Consider the following 22667-nt stretch of genomic DNA (forward strand, 5'->3'; position numbering starts at 1 on the left):
AAAACAAAAATCTGCAACCACTGGCTCGGAGCCAATTTAACGTGAAAGAATCCTTTCAGTTCTCTTCACTAGTGAAGTAAAAAACAATTTAAAAAACAAAAAGCCATGCATGTTGATTAGTCCAATTTCTTTTGACAAGACGTCGCGGAGACAATTCCAAGCTCGAGCGAGTAAAAAATTTCTTTCGGATTTTCTTCTATTCTGATTGCCACATTGCCGCATGCAATTATTGCGCCTCAGTGCGTGCGGCGGCGGCGGCGGTGATGAGAAAATAATAAGAGCCGCAAAAACGGTGCGCGCCGGCGAGTTGGCAGAGGCGCCCAGAAACAGAGACACACACGCTCGAGGTCGCTGCTGCATCTGTGCTTCGGCGCGGCGCTCGCCTCTCGCCATCGCCAGTTCCACTCTGACCGCGCGTCGAGCCGCATCAGCGAGGAAGAAAGTAGTGCACCGCGCGTCCTTTGCGGATCGGAGCGGAGCGGAGAAACCTGTTGCACGCGCGCTTGCCGTACTTGGACCAACAGCACTCCCTTTTTGTACCTGCCAGGTTAGTGCTCTCGAATTAATTCAATTACATATATACAGGTCGTGTCCTTACGTTTGGTTTTTAATTTCATTTCATTATCTGTTTGACGTTGGGATGGGATTTTCAGACTATCGATATTATGCGATTTTAATTTCATTCAAAATCGTTGGTGCAATAATTTTTCCATATTTTTTAATGACTTCTTTTGGCGTGTCTAAATTTTTAAAATAGGAAAAGATAATTTAATATTTTTTAAACCACTTATTAATGTCTAAGACATATTAAAATTTACAAAAGTCTTATTTATTTATTTATTTGCTCTAATTTCTTTTATCACATTAGCCATTTTACTGGAAAAAGCAATACTTCGACGATTCAGATTGTTTTAAATGGAAAAAATAATTGTAAAATATTAAAGAGATGTAGATTTAAATAGTTTCATTGAGCTACATGGCCTATACAGTTGGAGAATTGAAAATTTTTTGATTTTTAGATTAAAAAAATCATCAAGAAGTCCACCTGATTTTTTTTATCTATTTTTAAACGCAAAAAAATAATAAAAAGCATTTGCATAAAACGTAAATTTTTGTTTAGAAAAAAATCGACCTGAAGGAAGAGCAAGAAATGTTTTTTTCACAAAATAAAAAGGCACTGCATTACTAAAGCTTTTTAAATCTTGTAACGTTAATTATTCTACAGAAAAATAATTTGTTTAGTAATCATTGAAATTTGTTAGGCTCTTTGGTAATCGTTGAGACTTTTTTAAATTTGTAATAATGTCAAAATTGTTTCTTAAAAAGCTTATTTACACCAAAATTTGAAAAACTGTCCGTTTATTACGAAAATTTCATTCAAGGGTTTGTTCCTGGCATGTAATCTGCGAAAACTGATAAAATTTGCTATTTTTCACGTGGAATTCTATCATAAAGACGAAAATAGAGCTACAGGATGTGGTGGTCGGAAATTTCCTCCAACAGTTAAAGAGTCATTGGCCAATTTGCCGACAGAATGCACATCCAGTCAAAATCGACCCATCGATTGATTTGTCTTGTCCACCATCGCGAATGAATGAAAAATGGCTTCAAATTTGATTTAAAATCATTTCCCTATTCGGATTATTTGGGAAGGTTGCGAAGGCATTCCGACTCGCTACTTGCTGCTGTGCACTGTATTTCCAGCATGCGAAAATTGATTTTTCGGGACGACCGGATGTCTGACGTTTCAATAGAAGACTCCGGGGAGGGGGCAGAAACACGAGCTGGTCCTTTTTCTGGACTTTTCTTCCTCCAATTAAGCCCGTGAGCCCATTAGAGGTTATTGGAACACGGAATTTTCACGATTTTTTGCTATCTTGACCTTCCAAACTGCGTCAAACCAGGTTGTAGAAACACTGAATTTAAAAAAAAAAAATGCTGTGCAGTGGAAAAAAGCGTTTGTTTTTTTTATTAATTTCAACCAGTTTCTTGAAAGCAATGTTTGCACCTCAATTTTCAATAATTTTCTCATGACCATAACTTCAAAAATTGTCAGAAATGAATTTTTGGAGAAATTCATGCAGAAAATGGCAATTTAAAAGAAAAAATCTGCACAGTAGAGGTAATTTTGACCCCTCCGACCGCAAATTTTAGATTTTCACTGGGGAAGAATGGAAAAAATTCATTCCTTGCATTTATTTCGCAAGAAATTGTTAAAAATTAATTAAATCAAAAAATACCTTTGCAGATATCTCTTAACTCGTCAATAAATTCGCCAGAAAGAGTATTTTTGTAAGAAGATTGCTGCAATTGCTGCAATCCCAGAGTGCTAATGATAATTTCCTGCGTGTTTGTTCTTGAATTCGAGTAAACTGATAATTAAAGAAAAGCGGCAGACTGTTTGCGCATCCTTTTCACCTTTACATAAGAGGCCTATTTATAGAGTGTGTTAATGAACTTGCGGCGTGCAGTGTGCAGCGGCCGGCGGCCGGCTTGCCGCTCACGCACCGTGCAACTGATGAAAAATATAAACATTTATTATTAAACATTCAAGCGAGAATTTCATCATCATTTTTATATTTGGCCGCGCGCACCCGAGGGTGACTAATCCCCCCCATGCACGTCCACAGACGATTTCCTCTCGGCGCTCGTGTGCCTAATTTCGCTCTACGCAATTATTATTATTATATTTTTATCTATCGCATAAGCGAGTTGAGTGAGCTGATAACGCGCGTGGCTGCCCCGTCGCGCCGGCAGAGCAATATTTTCCATTCTAGCCTGCCTCGTGCATTCGAAAAGAGCTGCTTGCCTCGTTGACATGTGCATTTTAATGTGGGAAATGAGAACAAACAAACACACACGACGGCATACAGAGGAGGGGGCCGCTATTCAATTTTCGTCCACATGAGCGCAGGTTTTTGGAGCATTATTCCAAGGACTTGTTGTTTTTATCGGAATATTTTGCATCGATCAAGATTGATAACGATCCGAGCCTTAATAAATACGCTCCGTCGTGTTTTGCCATGAATCCGAAAATATTTATATGGATGCAGAAGATTAAGTGATGCGCGCGCGGGCTCAAGGAGGTGAAGTATAAAGTCGACACGTGAGTTGCACAGCAGAGATAATATGCTCCGACATTGCGTCACTTTTTTGACAGAGATTCGTAGATTAAATGTTTATATTTACTCCAAGACTTGGAAACCCCCATGATTTAAGGAATTTTAAACGTTTAAAATTTTATTTAATAAATAAATATCTGATAAAATTCATTAACTGGCCTCCAAATCCAAATTTAAAAAAATGAAGTGGGATTTTTAATAATTTTAGTCTATAGCATTGACAAATCCGACAAAAATTTATGTATGGGAGATGTCAAATAAGAAAATAAATCTATAGCTATGCAAAATTCAAATAATAAAAAAACCGTGCCTTTTTAGCACCATGAAATTTGAAGGGCAATAATTTATTTTGACCAGTTTCTTTGGCACAATATCATCAGTTATGTTATGTAATCGGTTTTGTGAAGATCGTGGAGAGCGAATAATTGGTTTCTAAATTTTATTGCCATCAGTAAAATATTCACGTGTTTCTTTTCCTTCAGTTGAAACCGTTGGAAAATGAATGAGTGTTTTTGCTTCAAATATTTTATAAGTAATATCACGTCCTTCATGAACAGCAGCGGCCACTGCTTGAAGCCAAGGAATTTTAAAAAGGGGGCGTGGATCCTCAGGAAATTTAAAAAGAAGGCGTGGCACGTGTTGCCAAGATTGGAAATTCTTAAAATATGACGTTTTATGTGAGAATTTAAGCTAAAATCCTGATTAAATGACCGATTCACTAGTTTTTCAGGAAGTTATTGGTTTTCAAATTAAATTCTTATGACTCATGGCCCCAACAGAAATGATCTTAAGTCGGTTAATTTGCTTACAATTAGGAAAATTGACATCACACTCGAATGATTAATTTCTAAAAGTCCTCCGAGAACGTTAATTTCTGTACAATTTAAAAATATTGTGCGCAGAGAGAATAGAAATAGAAACCAAACTGACTTTTACTCATAAGACTATATTATATGAACAGAAAATTTCAATCTTGCAATTCTTGGAAATTTCCTCTTACCACCAAAGTATTTATTTTCTATTCAGTCTATGGTTTTTATTTCATAAAAATCCCTTCAGAATTCTATAGCCTCTTTTTAGTTAAATAAAACATTTGTTCTTTTCCCACAACTGCAACCAGCGGGGACGAGATTCGTGCGACGCGCAGATATGGCGTCCGGTGGAGTATTTTCACCTGAAATTGCACGAAAAGAAGCAAATTTTTAGCCAATATTGTGCAAAATGTGCATTACTCTTAACTAATTGTGTCTTTTGGACCGTAAAAACAAACTCTTGACACTCGTACGGCAATCTAAAGAGAGCTTTTTGTTTCCCACATTCACACGCCATCTTGGATCTGCGCAGTGTGAACAAATTTTATCGCACATCTGGCCCCCGCTGTTTCAATAGGTTGAGATTAAAATGCAATTAAAAAAATAATAATGCGATTATTTTTGAGTGTATAGAATTTTTTCTCTTTAATTGGAAGGACAGAAATTCCCGAATCATTGATCAGTTGACATGGTCTGGCTGCAACAAAGCCATTAGTGGTCTTTATCTCTTCTGCGATCTCTGCGCGAAAATTGCCTTTTCTTTGGCACGTCAAAAGCCTTTTACGGCCTTTACTGCTCGTTTCAGTCATGTTATGTCAGTCTGACGTTCATTTTAAGCGCTGTAACACTCTGCTGAACATGCAGTTGGCCGTTTAAGGCACAAATTAGAGGTCAGTTTGGTTTTCGGAGAAGCGGTTTTAACCAAACCAAACCAAACCAAACCGCGGTTTGGTTTTATAATTCCCTAAAAACAAGATGGCGCCGTGGTTTTGGTTTTTAAATCAAAGAGATGGTTTGGTTTGGTTAGTTTCGGTTTTACCTCTGTAAACCGCCAACCGCAAAATTTATGCTAATAATAAAGCAACAAAACAATTTCACCTACAACCCACCGGAAAATATATTCTACCACAAATTGACAAAAATCCGTTTTTGAATTTTTTTTATATTTTGAAATTCAATTAAAAAATATCGACTTTTAGGCTTTTTTTGCACCTCTAATTCTCGAGTTCTAACAATCAGAATTTCAACAACTACCCACCTTTAGACTCATCTCGACTTGCACTAAATAGCCAAAGTGTTTAGGGGGTATGCTTACCCCATCCGCTTTCAACGTGATTGCTACAATTTTATTATGCTTCCTCTGGGCTTATAAATACTTGAAGTTATCTGAAATTCCTTCCAAATTATCACCCTGTTGCAATCTGTCCCTTCTTTTCAGCTGGTCAGGGGAGATCAATGGTGGTAGTTTTTTTTGGAAATTCTGATGGTTAGAACCCGAGAGTTGCAAAAATTACGAAAAAAGAAAAATTCTTTTTCATTTTATAAGATAAAAAACTTCTTAAAAATAAAATTTCCATCACTATGCAATTTTCTTCTAATTTTTTTTTTCATAGGAAAACTTTTAAGCATAATTTCTATATTTCAAATTTAAAAACATATATTTTTGAAGCTTTCAATATATATATATAGTGAAAACCAACCAATTAATTATGGTTAATCCATAAACCAATTATTGGATTAAACCACGGTTGGTTATGGTTTTAAAACATTGCCGTGTGGTTTGGTTTGGACAGTTTCAAAGTTAGGCTAAGTGGGTTTGGTTTGGATTGGTTAATTTTTTTTAGGTTTGGTTGGTTCTGGTTCGCGAAAAAGCAAACCACACAGGCCTCTAGCACAAATAGAGCCGATTGGGTAAAGATAAAATTCTCGCTCAATGCACTAAAAGCAATAGCGTCTCTGGAATGAAAATAAGAATAAATTATTGCGTGGCCTTCTCGTGTCAAATAAATAGGTCTGTTTGTAATCTACAAGCAAATTACAGTTTTTTTAATTCGTATAAGCCTTGCTGAATCACATTAAATAAATGATGACTGCCGGACAAAAAATAAATAAATTGACAGAGAGGATGAGGAAAAAATCTAACACGTACAAAATAATCTGACGCAATAGCGCTGGGTGCGAGATATTCGGCTGAAAAGGAGGCGAAAGACGTCGACAATCTCGCGTCATTAAATATTTATTTAACAATGCACAAGAGTCCCGTTCTCGCCGAGCTTTTCACGTCAAGTTTCGGGCCTCGCGCGCACACGTGTAAAAAAGCGTGTATTCGCGCGCTTCATCCTGGCTGGGCAAACAATTATTCCGGATGATTCTTCATAATATTAATATAAATCCGAGTCGCGCAATATAACATTTCTCTTGCTTGTGCGTGCTGGACCGAAAAAGTTGGAAACAAAAAGGAAATAATTTACTTTATAACGATAATGGAGGCTTCTGAAGGCCAACTTGTGTGTAAAATTGAAAGCCTGTGCAAGTTCCCAGCACAAAAAGACCGCGTAGCACTTCTTTTTATCGCGCAAATTACCACACTCGCTGCTGCTGCGCGTCTTTCACCGCAATTTAGTTGTTACAAAGTCCCGGATTTGACGTGTCTATACGCGAGTATGTTTGATTCAGCTTTTGATAACAGACGTATGCGAAATTCCGTGAAGTCGAGTGATAAAATTCACGTTTGAAAGGAAAATTTCCAAAATTATTCTCCAAAAAAGTAGCTCCAATTAAATAAAATGTGATTGATAATCATTGAAATAAACAAGATGTCACATCAGGCTTAATGGAAATCTAACAAAATACGTGGGAATGAAATTATTCGGTCGGCACGCCTCCTTTTCGACGCTCCTGACTGGTCACTGGACTGTCTCCTGATTGGCCTCCACTATTTCGACGCCATATTGACTTCTGATCGGCGGGAACCAACACAGATCGCAATCCGGACCACGGTGGGAATTACGACTGCGCAGAAGGTTTTAATTTAGTTCACGCATGCGCAGTAATGAGTTTCAGCCTCCCTGTGAGATAAAGAAGCTATTTGAACTTACTGCGCATGCTTAAGATGCGCACAAGTTTAATGCGCAGCTTCAAAATGGTTTCGGTTTCTTGCACCACAGACCATGCATTAAGCTGTTTTTTATCCTTTTGTGAGTCTATTGTTTTGGAATAAAAAAATAGTAAATATAATTCTACTTATTTATTTTTTTTTATTTGGAGTTGAAAAAAACTTGTGCATCCTTTCGAGAAGGCCTAAATATTGGTTACGCTCATGCTCAATCGCCAAGTCATACAAGTCACGGGCAAATTCATCGCAAATTCCCATATCGTCCAGCATATATATCAGCAGGTCATGCATGAAGTAAGTCTATGATACATTTTAATTAGAATATATATTCTGATTTCTAAGAGAAGTCAATTAACTTACATCAGGTGTAATACTGATGGCATAGGTTTCAATCTTCCGTTCACCCTCGAACAGGGTAAATTCATCAATTTGGAAGGAATCGTATCTACCTAATTTCATTAATTAAATTTAAAAGAGGTTCAACTATTTTTAAGTTCAGGACTTACAGTCGTCTATCGAATAAATGAATGAGCAAGTTAGGTCCAATTTTTGATCACCCTTGATGAGCTCAATTTTAAATGTAGGGTTGAAACACTTTTCGTCATCCTCATCTTGGGGAGGATGTTTGACAGGGTCCACAATGCCATTTACATTCAAGTAAATTTTAACTCTAAAAAAACAATTATATTGCATAACAAATGGATTCCGAGCAAATCCCATCAAATCCCTACCTTTCATCATTTCCAAGTTCTTCGGAAAGCTCAAGTACTGAGCCTTTAGCTTCAATCTTGAAGCCATCCAGTTCTTTAGGCTGGTTCTTACGTGTTGAAATTTCGTTATTCAAATAGTCCAGCAATTCTTTTTCAGCTGCTCATGGAATAATTTACATAATACGTAATTTAATACATATTACGAGCATTTCTCCGCGACATAGGATTCGATTGGCATGTGACAATTATAATTTCCATTTTATTGCTAAAAAAGCACACTTGTTAATAGATGGTGAAATTCAAGGTTTAGAGTTTGGGCGTTTCCAATTTTTTCGGTATCTTTATAACCGAATGACAATCTGAATTTGGTCTTTGAATAACTTATTGTGCGGTAACTATTAATCCTGACGCGATACATTAAAATTTTGAAATCTTCAATTTGATATCGTCCTTCTATTTTTTACCAATGACGCTCATAATAAGTGTTTAAAATTAACAATCTTATTGTTAAAATGTAAGAAATATTAAAAGCAATAACAAAATGTGCACTACTTTTATTAAAAATATGTAATTACAAAATAGTTTAGTCTCATTGATATTGCCTTTGATAACATTTTTCATAGTAAGAATAAAAAAATCGTTAATTTTCAACACCTGATATATGAACTTCATTGGTTCAAAAGAGAAGGATCGTCTTATCATCAAAATTAAGGATTGCAACGCCAACCAATCGCGTCCAATCGACCTCCAATCTCGCGGAGAATAATTCTATACATAAAATTAATGTAGAAAATCTCATATTATAAACTTTTACTTCTAAGGTCACATCCTGGTCGTATTTGCTGCTGGAGAAGGTAAGACTGTGACTCTTAGTCGTCAGCATCTGATTATTTCCCGATGATGATGAGCGCATGAGCCACAAAGGGCGCGTGGACAGATTACTCGAGGCGTTTTTTGGGCTGGCAACAACATTTTGTCTCACAGGATTCAAAATGCTCCTTATCGATGAGAACCTCAACGCCGCTCTCACGATGTTCATCTTGAGAGCGATTATAAGAGCTACTTGAATGCAAAATATTTCAAGAAACTATGCAGAACGGTCCTACGACTTCAACCTGAGCCTTTAATTACGATTACGAATTGGTCACAAATAACACACGACGTGCTGCTTTTCAATGCAGTTGGCTGTGGTACTAATACACACCACACCACTGACAGCAGCAGCACAGTTTTTCTTGTTCAAGGAAAAATTTAAATAATGTAAAATTCTAATAAAATCAGCGAGGTGTAAGAAAATTTGGAGGATAATCTCTTGAAATTACTGTTAAAGCAGCGGGACCAGATTTGTGCGACATGCAGATATGGCGTCCGATTTCCGATGGAGTGTGGGGCGAAAAAACAGTCACGTGAAAATGCGCGAATAGAAGCAAGTTTTGGTCGATATTGTGACGCATAATTTGCATTACTTGTACTAATTGTGTCTTTAGGATCGTAAAAACAAACTCTTGACACTTTGTGCGGCAATCCAAAGAGAGCTTTTTGTTTCCACATTCAGACGCCATCTTGGATCTGCGCAGTGCGAAACAATTTTATCGCACATCTGGCCCCCACTGGCTTGACGAACATATATAAACGGACGCGATCAAATTCAAGAAAGAGGAAATTCCTGCGACCGCCAAGACGGCCGGACCGCCAGATCACTGGGAGATTAACCGAGACGATAATGTCTGGACTGTCTCCATTATTTCAATTTCCTATTGTTAAATTTGTTTGTGCTATCTGCGGCCATCAGGACATAGTATTTAAATGGTTTCGGTTTCTTGCGCCACAGACCTTGCATTAAGCTGTTTTATTTATCCTTTTGTGAGTCTATAGCTGCTATTGTTTTGGAATGAAAAATAGTAAATATAATTCTACTTATTTAACTTTTTTATTTGGCCAACACCATTAACCACAATACTATCTGTAGCAGAGGTAGGTATTGTATATGGAGTTGATAAACACTTGTGCATCCTTTCGAGAAGGCCTATATATTGGTTACGCTCATGCTCAATCGCCAAGTCATACAATTTACCGGCAAATTCATAGCAAATTCCCATATCTTCCAGTATATTCATCAGCAGGTCACGCATCGCGTAAGTCTATGATACATTTTAATTAGGATATAATATTCTGATTTCTAAGAGAGTGTGAATAAACTTACATCAGGTGTAATACTGATGGCATAGGTTTCCATCTTCCGTTCACCCTCGTACAGGGTTAATTCTTCAATTTGGAAGTAATAGTATCTACCTAATTTCATTAATTATATTTTAAAAAAGTCCAACTTTTTTTTAGTTCAGGACGACTTACCGTATATAGACATGAATGAGCAAGTTAGGTCCAATATTTGATCACCCTTGATCAGCTCAATTCGAAATTCCGTGGGATTGTAACCCTTTTTGTCCTCCTCATCTTGGAGAGGATATTTGACAGGATTCACCGTGTCATTTACATTCATGTAAATTTTAGCTCTAAAAAAACAATTATTGCATCACAAATGGATTCCGAGAAAATTCCATCAAATCCCTCTACCTTTCATCATTTCCAAGTTCTTTGGAAAGCTCAAGTACTGAACCTTTAGCTTCAATCATGAAGCCATCCAGTTCTTTAGGCTGATTCTTACGTGCTGAAATTTCGTCGTTCAAATAGTCCAGCAATTCTCCTTCAGCTGCTCATGGAATAATTTACATAATACGTAGTATAATATGAGAATTTCTCCACGAGGTTGGATTCGATTGGCATGTGACAATTATATAATTGCCATGTAATTGCTTACTTGTCAATAGATGGTAAAATTCAAGGTTTAGAGTTTGGGCGTTCCCATTTTTTCGGTATCTTTAAATTCCCCGAAAATCGAATTCTGTTAATGAAAGGGGGTAACTTCTTGACTTGAAGCACACCAAGTTTCATAGGTGCATTATTGATTTTGGCGTCTTTTTAAAGGTTTTTACCGCTGCGTACAGCTAAAAATATAACCGAATGGCAATCTGAATTTGGTCTTTGAATAACTTTTAATGTGGTAGCTATAAATCCTGACGCGATACATTAAAATTTTGAAATCTTCAATTCGATATCATGCAATGAAGTTCATAATAAGTGTTTAAAATTAACACAATCTTATTGTTAAAATGTAAAAATTATTAAAAGCAATAACAAAATGTGCACTACTTTTATTAAAAATATGTAACTACAAAATAGTTTTATTATTTTTAAAAGTTAAGTCTAATTGATATTGCCTTTGATAACATTTTTCTTAGTAAAAGAATAAAAAATCGTTAATTTTCAACACCTAAAATATGCACTTCATTGGTACAAAAGAGAAGGATCATCTTGTCATCAAAATTAAAGATTGCAACGCCAACCAAATGCGTCCAATCGACCTCCAATCTCGCAGAGAACTGTTCTATATATAAAATCTAAATCTAGAAAATAATATTATAATCTGTTTACCTGTTGAGTTCACTCTCTGGTGGATGTAGCAGGAGCAGGAAAGACCGTGACTCTTGGTCGTCAGCATCTGATTATTTCCCGATGATGATGAGCACATGAGCCACAAAGGGCGTGTGGACAGATTAGTCGTGGCGTTTTTTGGGCTGGCCACAACAATTTGTCTCACAGGATTCAAAATGCTTCTTACCGATGAGATTCTCAACGCCGCTTTCACAATGTTCATCTTGAGAAATAGATTATAAAAGCTACTTGAATGCAAAATATTTCAAGAAACTGCAGAACGGTCCAACGACTTCAACCTGAGCCTTTACGATTACGAATTGATCACAAATAACACGACGTGCTGTTTTTGAATGCAGTTTGGTGTGGTACTAATACACACCACACCACTGGCAGCAGCAGCACAGTTTTTCTTGTTCAAGGAGAAAGTTAAATAAAATAAAATTCTAATAAAATCAGCGAGGTGTAAGAAAATTTGGAGGATAATCTCTTGAAATAACTGTTAAAGCAGCGGGTCCAGATTCGTGCGATACGCAGATATGGCGTCTGCGATGGAGTGAGGCGCGAAAAAATGGTCACGTGAAAAAGCGCGAAAAGAAGCAATTAAGTTTTGGCAAATCTTGTGACGTATAATTTGCATTAATCTAAACTAATTGTGTCTTTTGGATCGTAAAAACAAACTCTTGACACTCGCCACGGGAATCCAAAGAGAGCATTTTGTTTCCACATTCAGACGCCATCTTGGATCTGCGCAGTGCGAAACAATTGTATCGCGCATCTGACCCCGCTGTATGTCAAAACGTGTTTATGAAAATATTTACTCAAAATATCAACTTTCAACTTTGAATGAGCAGTTTATATCTTGGTGATTATAAGTTTACATTTTAAGTTATAAATATTGTTAATTTGATTTAAATAATAATTATAAACTCCGATGTTAAAAATTATATATTTTTTAATCAGTAAATTTCAAATATTGAACAAGAAAAAGGTATTCTATTAACATTCCTTATTTTAAAAAATAATACCACGACATATATTTTTATAAGCATCTTTTTTTAAATCGTGCACAAATTGGTAAATGTTGGGCTCTCGAGGAACCACATTTTCGCGGTTTTTCCAACGCTGCTCCGCCGACTGTTTTTCATTTAAAACCTACCGCCCGCACCTACGCGCATAAGCGCTGGAGTGTAATATACAGCAGCAATAAAATAACATTAAACCAAAATCTAATTCATTACAAAAACCGAATAAATGGCTCAAAGTACTAATTATAATCATCATTGCAGTGCAAAAATTGTGTTTAATATGAAATTTTAAAATTAAAATGGCTCCTTAAGCAGAAATTTCAAGAGAATATCCTCCTCCCTTTCTTACTCCTCACCAAATCCTTGAACAGTGCTGCTGCTACAGGTGGTGTGGTGTGTACTAGTACCAACTATACCAACTGCCATCAAAAGCCGCATCTCGTGTTATTTGTGAGCAAATTCGTAATCGTAAAGGCTCCAGGTTCAAGTTGTAGGACCGTTTTCTGCAGTTCCGTGAAATATTTTGCATTGAAGTAGCTTATAATCACTCTCAAGATGAACATCGTGAAAGCGGCGGCGAGAATCTCATCGATGAGGAGCATTTTGAATCCTGTGAGACAAAATGTTGGGGCCGCCGGCCCAATCGCCTCGACTAATCTGTCCACACGCACTTTGTGGCACATGTGCTCACCATCGTCGGCAAATAATCAGATGCTGACGACCAAGAGTCACAGTCTTACCTACTCCAGCAGCATCCACGGCCAGGATTTGACCTTAGAAGGTAAAAGTTTAAAATAAATTTTTCTACATTTTGATTTTATGTATAGAACAGTTCTCCGCGAGATTGGAGGTTGATCGGACGCGATTTTTGGCGTTGAAATCTTTAAGTTTGATGATATTTTTGCCAATGAAGTTCATATTAGGTGTTGAAAATTAAAGATCTTTTATTCTTACTAAGAAAAATGTTATTAAATGCAATATCAATAACGCTTACTTTAAAAAGACCTTTTTTTAAAAGGAATGCATTTGTAACATGAACTTGACTGGTAGAAAATCGTATGATGTCTTCATATAAATTGAAGATTTCGAAATTTTAATATATCACGTCAGGCTTAATAGCTTTCACAATTTTGATGATGAAACTTGGTGTGCTTGTGAAGATTTTCACGGGCTACATTTCAGCCCTGAATCGCGTCCAATCGACCTCCAATCTCGCGGAGAACTGCTCATAACATTATTATGTAAATTGTTCCATGAACATCAGCTTACAAAAAAGGACTGGTGGACTGTTTGAAGGACAAAATTTCCACACGAAAGCATCACCCTAAGGAACTGGATGGCTTCAAGATTGAAGCTAAAGGCCCAGTACTTGAGCTTTCCAAAGAACTTGGAAATGGTGAAAGGTAGGGATTTGATGAAATTTTATTGGAATCCATTTGTGATGCAATACTTGTTTTTTCAGTGTTAAAATTTACTGCAATGTAAATCCCAAGGTGAATTTCCGCAAACCTCGCCGAGATTTTGATGACGAAATGCATTACAAGCCCGCTGAATTTCGAATTGAGCTGATTAAGGGTGATCAAATATTGGACCTGATTTGCTCATTCAATGATCCAATAGACGACTGTAAGTCCTGAACTAAAAAACAGTTGAACTTTTTTTAATTGAAAATTAAATTAGGTAACGGTCGTCCCTTCAAAGTGGATGACATAGGCCTGAACGTGTGTGAACGTAAACACAAGATTGAAATCTATACTGACAGCGGAAAATTTCTTTCTCGTGAGGTAAGTTTAAATCACTCCCAGAAAACATAATATTTTTCCTAATTTAAATTTATCACAGGATTCCGAACTGCAGGTCCTGCATCTGGAAATGCTGAAAGAGAAGGGAATTGACTTTGAATTTGCCCGTAAATTGTATGACGTGGTGATTAAGTATGAGCGCGACCCATATGAAGATGTTCTCGAAATGGTGGAAAGGATTAATTTATAAGATGTGAATTTCCAAATAGAATGAGGCAGTATAATGTGGATTATGATCGTTGCCAAATAAAAAAGATAAAAGAATTATGTTGACTATTATTTTATTATTTATTCCAACAATAAGAGTTACTCACAAAAGTTTAAAAAAAATCACTTAATAATACAAGATCTTTTCTTATAATTATATACTAATTTTCAATTTTTATTTTATTTAGTCCATAAAAATCATAAATTTTTTGTCATTTGAAAACACTTGGAAATTTTTGAAAATTAAACGGTGGAATTAAATTCAAATGTGTATTTAGATAAATTTCAAAATTGAGTTTGGGTTGATATTTGTATTTATTCTTAGCTTCAATGATCAAATGTTTTTTCTTTATCTTGAGTATTAATCGTCAAAACTCACAATTAAAGTGAAATGTTAGTGATTTTTTATTTAAAATTGATTACCACGTGCGAAAATTTCTAATTTTTCTGATAATGAAAACGTAATTAAAATGATAACTGAGCGAAGTTATGTTGCGCGCCCGTCGCCTACTGTAATGTAACCAGGATCGACGGTGTGAAATGCCCCTCTGTTGGAGGAATCAAATTTTCTCCGAAATTTACAGTGCTACACTATGTTTTCTCGCATGATTTGGAATCCTCTCATCCAGATCTATCGGACAGCAAGTCTTTTTTTAAAGAAATGCGGAATTTCAGTGAAAATCGCGATTGCACATTTCCGTTGAGAATTCTCCATTTAAAATAATGCTAACTTTGAGGCCGATTTTCTCGAAAATTTACAGTGCTGCCTATTTATTTTTTAAAATGTTCATGATCCTTAGGACATGATCTCTATGTATGTTACAGGATTTTGCGGGGAAATTCACAATCATTCCTCTTGAAGAGAAGCGAAACTTGAAACATGGCATTTGAGAAATATTATTATAAAGATTTCCGATTGAGACAGCACGCGGTGAAAATGGTTTTATTGCGCACAAGTTGACATACCAGGAATTGGCAAAGCGAATAATCTAGCTAATTAGCAAATTCGCAGAATTCTAGAGGAGAACTAATGTGGTCCCTCTAAAGAAACGTGTGTATAACAAGTGCGTGTTCTCGCGAATTTCCCCATTGCCGTGCGTTTCAAAAGCGGTGGCTCTCTCGCAGTAGATGAGGCGCGCGCGTATTTCAACACCTCTAATATTTTGACACTCGTCGGCATAGTAAAGAAGCTCAAAGGCTCGGCTTTCGCAAAGGCAGAACTCTTAACCTTTCAGCAAATTAAAGCGACACATTTTTGCGCGATTATTTCTGGCCGCGAGGGAGAGCAACACACACACGTTACTCTTCTTGATGCCCTTCGAACGCCTCTGTTTCTGTTTCTTCTCGCCGCGCGCAAGCACACGCCCAAACAAGCTCCATTAATTGCGCCACGCCACGAAGTTACTGACCTGGCTCAATGCAAAAACCGCTCTCCGGTCGCCACGTCGCAGCCCCAATTTTTTCTCTGTTCTCTTGTCTTTGCGTCACCCCGGCTAAAAATAGATCGCTTCGTCTCTCTCGAAATCGGCCGCGTGTGCGTCTTTATTTCTGTTTATGCGATTGTCAAACATGTTTTTGTGGAGCGCATTACGAAATTGAAACCGGAAATCTATGGTTGGATTTTTTACTTTCTGGCAAGACAAAATCCGGAGAAGAATGGAAATTTTTAAATCAGTTTTGTCGCTAAATACCGTTTGAAAACAAAATGAAATTTTGCCTAATTTCAGTTTTTACGTAATTTTAAACTGCCATTATTTAATGAAAATTGGTCGCATTTCTATAAACTTAAAAATTTTTAATCTGCTCAGCGAGACAACTCGAGTGATGCAAAAATTCCCAACAAAAAATGTGCAGGGAAAATTGCCTGAAGAAATTACAATTCGTAGAGCTTTCATAAATGTTTAAAGCATTTTAATATTTTTGGGTTCCATATATTTTGTTGATAAATATGAGTCAAGAATTAGAATAGTTTCCCCGGGAAATGTGGGAGGGGAAATTTGTATCAATAAATTTTATTTTAAATTAAATATAGCTCGCCATTATTTAATTCATTTAAAAAATGCAATTAAATAAAATATTAATTAAGTTTTAAATTTTCAGGATTTTTAACTTAACCTTATAGTTTTACAGTGGTAGGGAAGTTTTTTAATAACACAAACCGTAATGGTGAATTTTAACTTTTCTTTTGCACTTCAAAATTAAAAAGAATTTGTTGAGAAAATAAATTATTTTTCGGTTAAAAACAAATTAATGCGAACAAACGATTTCAAACTCCACGTGTAGACAAGTTTCCTCAGGAGACATTATTTATGTCTATTGGTATTTAGTCTTTTTCTGTTTATAAAAAAAAACGGAAAGGAAAGACTGGCCCCAACACCATCACAAAAAAAATGGTTGGGGAATTGCTTGTCAAAGCGCAAACAACAAAAGAGAGGGAACTGGTTCTGCAGAGGAATTTTATTGTGCGGACAATAATGCAATCACTGGGTGGTCCATCCACAACTCTCTCACAATAGAAGCCCACGAGCATGGAAAACAGCTGGCTGCTTGAATAAATAGGGGTAGATTTCTGTCGCTTTTGATTCCCCCCATCTTTTGCAGTGTGTTGTTTGCCGCTTTTACGAAATAGGTCGAGCGTGGAATTTTTTCTGTATTCTTCAAATTATATTCATTTTATTGCACTACAGCGGGGTTGTGAGATGTGACAGGGGACGCAAATTTAGTTTTGTGAAGCAATGATGAAGTCTGTTCCAATTTATTACATATTCAATTCCTGTCGATTTAAATTTTTATCTATTCACATCAATAAAGTTAAGTGTGTGCTTTGACATTTATTCAGATCTTCCCTGTCAAAGAACCAGACAAAAAGCGATCAGTCATATATACGAAAAAACCGTCTGAAATCGGTGAAATAGGTCACATTTCCGCTCATAATGTATTTATTTTATTTCAAGTGGTATAGAGAATCAGAATGTACTAAAACAACAGTATTAATTATGTCAAGATGAGGTCAATTTTGTGTGCATTACATACTCTTTTGAGATCTGCGCTTTTTATTATTTTATTTTATTTCGGAAACGAGAGAAATTTAATTTCTAAATTAAAAAAATACATTTTTTATTTCCAAATGAAAATAAAATAATTGAAATAATGTTGCAGTGTCAGAGAAACAAAACCAAAATGTATTTAATTTATCAATTTAAAGTTGGGCCATTTAAAAAAGCTTTAAAATTTGTATCGCGAAACTCTCTCTTAATTTTTTTTATGCTGCATTAAGTGAAATCTAATCTGAAGGAGAGTTCAATTATACTGATAAAAACCAGTGCTTATATAGTTTTATTTATAAATCCTAAATTAAATTGAATCTACAGAGCTTAAAATTCTTGTGAAAAAAATTACTCGTTTTGTCTTCAGAAAGGGACGACAGATGCGAAAACACGTGCTCCGCAGATGTTCCGTCGTGACTTTTTAATGGAAGAGCAAATATTGTGAATGTGAGCGGACGGAACGAACGGACTCAGAGTGAAATGATAATTAGCAATTGCCGAGATCAAATATTGCTACATGGCGTGATGCAGGTTTGCGCCGAGCGGATAAAAAGTCGACTTTGCTGTTGACTCTCGCAAGTGTTTGTGCTCTCGGTAATTACCCGACGAGAGCATACACTCCAGACCTCATTGATGACACGACCCTAAACAGTAAACAGACTTTTTTGCCTCCAGAAATATTGACTTTTAATTTGAAAAAAGGGGGAAATGGGCAGGGGCAGATCTGGGATTGTGTTTTAAGGCCAATTTTGGGTATTTACAGGAATTCTTTTGGAACAACTTGTGCACTATTAAAATCTTTATTATTTTCTGCACTTTGCTAGACTTGGGCCAGGTTTTAAATTAATTACCTCCAAAATAAATCTAATATTACTTCACATTTTTGGGTTTCTCGATCCCATCCGAGGACAAATAATTAAAAAGTTCAGGTAAAAAACTAGAAATAGTTATTTTAGGGGATACAAATAGTACTTTGGGCTGGATATTATTTTAAAAAATTAAAATTTTAGCTTAAAACATTTTAAATTACAGGCAACAACGGACAAAGGACCTCTGATCCTACAAAATATTTAGTTTTCTGGGAAAATTATAACTTTAAGTCTTATTTTTTAGCACTAAAAATACCATTAAATTATTAAATTTCATAAATTATAAATAAAATAGTTGGTTTTATTTAAATTTAAAAAAAAATGGATTGAGCAATTTTAGCAAAAATAAAAATTTTCCTGATTGTTGACCATTAGCAAGTTTTAGGCTTATTTATTCCGGAATCAGAAATGATGATTTTTCATTACTTGCCACTCTGCTCTGCAGTGTTTGCTTTTAAGACACTAATAGATTTTGCAAACCAACAGGGTGTTAATTTTTTTTAACTGCTTTTTTCCTTTAAAAAATATTCCGGTAATCCAAACTGGCCGATTTCACCGAAACATAAAATTTAATTTTAAATAATAATCCATCGTAAACACACATTTTTAATTCCTCTCCTGATTCTCTAGCTAATTTATTTCAGTCTCAAATCCACAGAATTAAATTATTAGCGGTTTTAGAATCCGCGGTTTCTAAAATTCACTAAGTCACAGAATTACCATCTCCTTTTTTCCTGAATAAATAAAAACCTGCTGTCGGCCAGCAATCTCATTAAGATGGTCCCGAGTGCACGACCGTCCGGCCGGCCGGCACGCTGGCATTTCAGAATACGTGACCTCAAAAGCTCAATTATTATACGATCGAGGCACAAGCATGCACACAACGTACGAAAAAAATATAAAATAAAATGAATGCTGCAGCGCTTTGAGCGAAAGAAAGCAGCAAACAGGCATTATAGAACTCGAACAAACTAACACACAATGAGTAATAAATAAATTAATAGTATTTGCCCGCGGGAAATCGAAACATACTGGAGATTCCCCTTTGCAATTAAATATACAAACTGTTTGCTTCCTCTTCTCGATTTTTTGCTGCAATATGCTATGACGCGTTAATTTTCATCTTTTTTATTGTTTTTTTTTGTTGCAGAAAATATGGCCGAGGATTGTGAGACGGGCGAACAATGCCTTGACCATGAAACTGGCGAGCACTGTGCTGCTTTCACGTCTAATCAGGTGAGTAACATTTTCAAGTCTGACACGGCCTTGAAACACAATGCACTCATTATACAAATTCGTTTAAATGATCACTTGACATTGCGGTTATTATGCAATACACGCCGAGATGCCTCTGCTTCGAGTGCTTCGACTCTGAAATTAAATTTAATTATTGAAGTTATTTCTGGTTATTATGCAATGCATCGTAAAGCGATAATAATTATTGCGTGAGCTTGTTTATAATCACTCCGTTTTTTTTATCTAGACAGCTGGAATTAATAAAACTGTGTTGGCACATTTATTGTTGTTTAAAAATAGAAGCTGATGCGACGAGTTTTAATTTACCATTGTTATCAGCATGGTGAAACAATCAATGGGAATGAAATTGTTTCAATGAAATTTTTAAAAATTCACAAAATTGGTATTTTTTCTGATTTTATTTTTATTTAAAATGGTAGTGCAATGGTAGTTGCTAATGAAAAAACTCATCCCTTATGGTTCAGTTGAAGCCCAATTTGACCTTTGTAGTTGTAGCAGTGTAAATTTTTTAGAAAAGTGGCTGCAAAGTTAGGACTGTCTCCTTGCTTGAAATCCTATTTTATTTCACTAAAAAGGAATTTCTCTGAAAGGTTTCACACGCTGTTGGACAGATCTCGACGAGAGGAATCGAAATCTGCCAAGAAAATGTGGCCATTCGCTGGAAACTTTCGAGAAAATTTGAATTTTTACGGTAGCAAAGGTCATTTTTTTAATATAAATATTGCAAATTTTCGAACAAATTGTTTATCGATCAATTATTGCATCCAACAATTCAAATATTTTTCGATTGTAGCCCTGTATCGGTCTACTTTAAATAACAGGCGATGAAATAAATTATAATTTGAATATTATTTTGATATAAACGCTCACTCTGACGGACTTGGATTTGATATTCACGCGTACTTGATTGAGTTTTTCATTTGCCTTGACTTATTTAATTATTTTATTAGAACAGTAACTTTTCTATCAGGTATATTTGCTAAATTTTATGTATATAATAACAAAGCGGTTTTATTTTAGATTTGAATTAAAATAAAATTTAATTATTTTGTGTTTTAAAACTAAAATATCACCTCCTGGCCGTAAAAAATATAATTGTGCAAAATTTCAATCCAAAAAAATAATTTTTGTTCCAGGTATTGGCTTCAAAAGCATCTTAAATGTGATTTTGATTGAAAATTATTTTACTAAAATTAATTTATTATCGTGATATTGCTCTCGTCAGAAATAATATCCTTGGATAATCCAGGAAAATTTGCCACATTCTACTGTTTAAAATTAACTGTGCAATTTGAAGTTAGCAGAGACACGTAAATTAGAATAATAATTGATTTTTATTCATTATTTTTTTAAATACTAAATTTGCGAGACAAGATTACACGTCAACCCGCGAAATTTCCTATTCCTTGAGGGGCAGTCAGCGGGGGTCAGATTCGTGCGACGCGCATTAATGGCGTCCGGTGGAGTATGGCGCGAAAAAACGGTCACGTAAAAATGCGCGAAAAGAAGCAAGTTTTTGTCAATATTGTGACGTAATTTGCACTTGTCTTTTGGATCATAAAAACAAACTCTTGACACTCGTACGGCAATCCAAACGAGAGCTTTTTGTTTCCCACGTTCAGACGCCATCTTGGATCTGCGCAGTGCGAATCAATTTTATCGCAAATCTGGACCCCGCTGGTAGTGTTTAAAAAGATATTTTTTTCTTATTTACAAGTTTCTGTTAACTTAACATTGCAAAATTACGAAAACCTTGTTACAAAAATAATTTAATATATCGCTAATTATTTAAATTTTGTTCAGGTGATGGTGGCGACGGACGCGGAGACGGGCGAGAAAGACTGGCGCTGCCTTTCGACGCGGCGCAGGCCGACGCACACGTTCCACGTTCCCCGCTCGCTCCTGACAGCTGCCGCGGCCGCCGAGGGCCACGAGGAGGCGACGGAGGGGAGGTTGCGTCCTTCAGCGCTGGAGGAGGGCCGGTACCGCGCGTTCTTAGCCTGCGTAGCGGTGGCACTGATCGCCTTTCCCTCTGTCACAGTGGCCGCGTGCTTCGTGAGCGAGGTGGTGCTGCACTGCTGGCAGCACCGGGCGGCGCGGCGCAAGGGCGCCCGCCGGCCACGCCCCCCGCCCTGCCTCCTGCAGCCCATGCAGCAGCTCGTAAGTGCCTTGTGTGCCGACTGCCAAGTTGACCGCTTCTACCGCACCGTCGAGCAGAAGCGCAGGAACCGCAAGCTCAGCAAGAACGCGGCCAGGGTGCTGCTCCAGGGCTCCGTCTCCTGATCAGGGCCACCCTGCGAGCGAGTGCCGTCCGCAAAACTCTGTTCTCTGATGCACACCCGGCAGTCGCTGACCAAAAATGCGATGCCAGAGTGTGCTGCCATCTGCCGAGAGATATACACAGCACGTCTCGGGCCCTTTTGGTTTTCAGATTTTTTCCATTTAGTTTTATAAGTGCGTGTTATTTCTTCTCTTTCTCTCTTTTTCGTATAAAGAAAGGTTCCTGAAGGTGCGTGGCAAAGTCCCTGCTTTTATTCTTTTTTTGTGACGTTTTTTGTTGTGTTTAAATGATTTTAACGCTGAATCGTATCGTCCATTTTGTACATTTTTAACGGGCGTCATCTCGGTTTCTTTGTTGTGATCGTGTTATTGCCGGCCAGTTTGTCGTCCTGGTGTCTATGTATATAAGGTCTGAAAAAAGGGTCAGTATAATTGTATATATTAATATGACGGCGAACTTAACGTACAAATGTGAGAAATGTGCCAAAAACGATTAAGATTTTAGTATCATTTTTATCATTTTTATTATTTCAAAGATTTAACTCGTTGTGAGATAAAGAGGTTTGGAATATGTATATATACAGAAATTGATAAATTTGACCGTTGGATATATGTAATGTTTTATAGTATATTACAATAAAATGAGTAAAATCTCTACAAGGTACGAAACATTCTTGTCTTTAATTATTCAATTACGCTGGGATGCTACAAAACAACACGAAACACAATTATAAATCTGGAAGAACAGGTTCACAATAATTTGTTTTTATTTCTCTCGAAGACTTTAATGAGAAAACCCCGTTCTGCTGAAATGTATTACAAAGCTACAAAACGTGCTTAAATCGTGGATTAATTTTTTTCAATTCAAAATTCAAATTCGAAATAATAAATATACTTAATTTGGGTGATAAGGATGCAAACAGGAG

At 36.4% G+C, this 22667-nt stretch overlaps 2 protein-coding genes across 2 annotated transcripts; both read left to right on the forward strand.

Annotated features, from left to right (window-relative positions):
• The first annotated feature begins 353 nt into the window (after positions 1 to 353).
• Positions 354 to 22412, forward strand: LOC135946716 (uncharacterized). Its single transcript, XM_065495043.1, has 3 exons — positions 354 to 547; positions 19355 to 19440; positions 21265 to 22412. Exons 2-3 carry the CDS (start codon positions 19360 to 19362, stop codon positions 21742 to 21744), a joined length of 561 nt encoding a protein of 186 aa, XP_065351115.1. The 5' UTR covers positions 354 to 547; positions 19355 to 19359; the 3' UTR covers positions 21745 to 22412.
• LOC135946715 (uncharacterized) lies at positions 12706 to 14330 on the forward strand. Its single transcript, XM_065495042.1, has 5 exons — positions 12706 to 13060; positions 13544 to 13682; positions 13742 to 13905; positions 13960 to 14063; positions 14122 to 14330. The coding sequence occupies exons 1-5, from the start codon at positions 12835 to 12837 to the stop codon at positions 14269 to 14271; spliced, it is 783 nt and encodes a 260-aa protein (XP_065351114.1). The 5' UTR covers positions 12706 to 12834; the 3' UTR covers positions 14272 to 14330.
• Positions 22413 to 22667: the final 255 nt, after the last annotated feature.

Source organism: Cloeon dipterum, chromosome X (genome assembly GCF_949628265.1).
Source record: "Cloeon dipterum chromosome X, ieCloDipt1.1, whole genome shotgun sequence".
Taxonomy (NCBI): domain Eukaryota; kingdom Metazoa; phylum Arthropoda; class Insecta; order Ephemeroptera; family Baetidae; genus Cloeon; species Cloeon dipterum.

Excerpts from the sequence above, each read along its gene's own strand:
- LOC135946715 (XM_065495042.1), top strand. The coding sequence starts at position 12,835 with ATGAACATCGTGAAAGCGGCGGCGAGAATCTCATCGATGAGGAGCATT. Across the intron at positions 13,683-13,741 it reads GAACTTGGAAATGGTGAAAG|TGTTAAAATTTACTGCAATG; the intron begins GTAGGGATTTGA and ends TTGTTTTTTCAG. Across the intron at positions 13,906-13,959 it reads CAATGATCCAATAGACGACT|GTAACGGTCGTCCCTTCAAA; the intron begins GTAAGTCCTGAA and ends AAATTAAATTAG.
- LOC135946716 (XM_065495043.1), top strand. The coding sequence starts at position 19,360 with ATGGCCGAGGATTGTGAGACGGGCGAACAATGCCTTGACCATGAAACT. Across the intron at positions 19,441-21,264 it reads CTGCTTTCACGTCTAATCAG|GTGATGGTGGCGACGGACGC; the intron begins GTGAGTAACATT and ends AATTTTGTTCAG.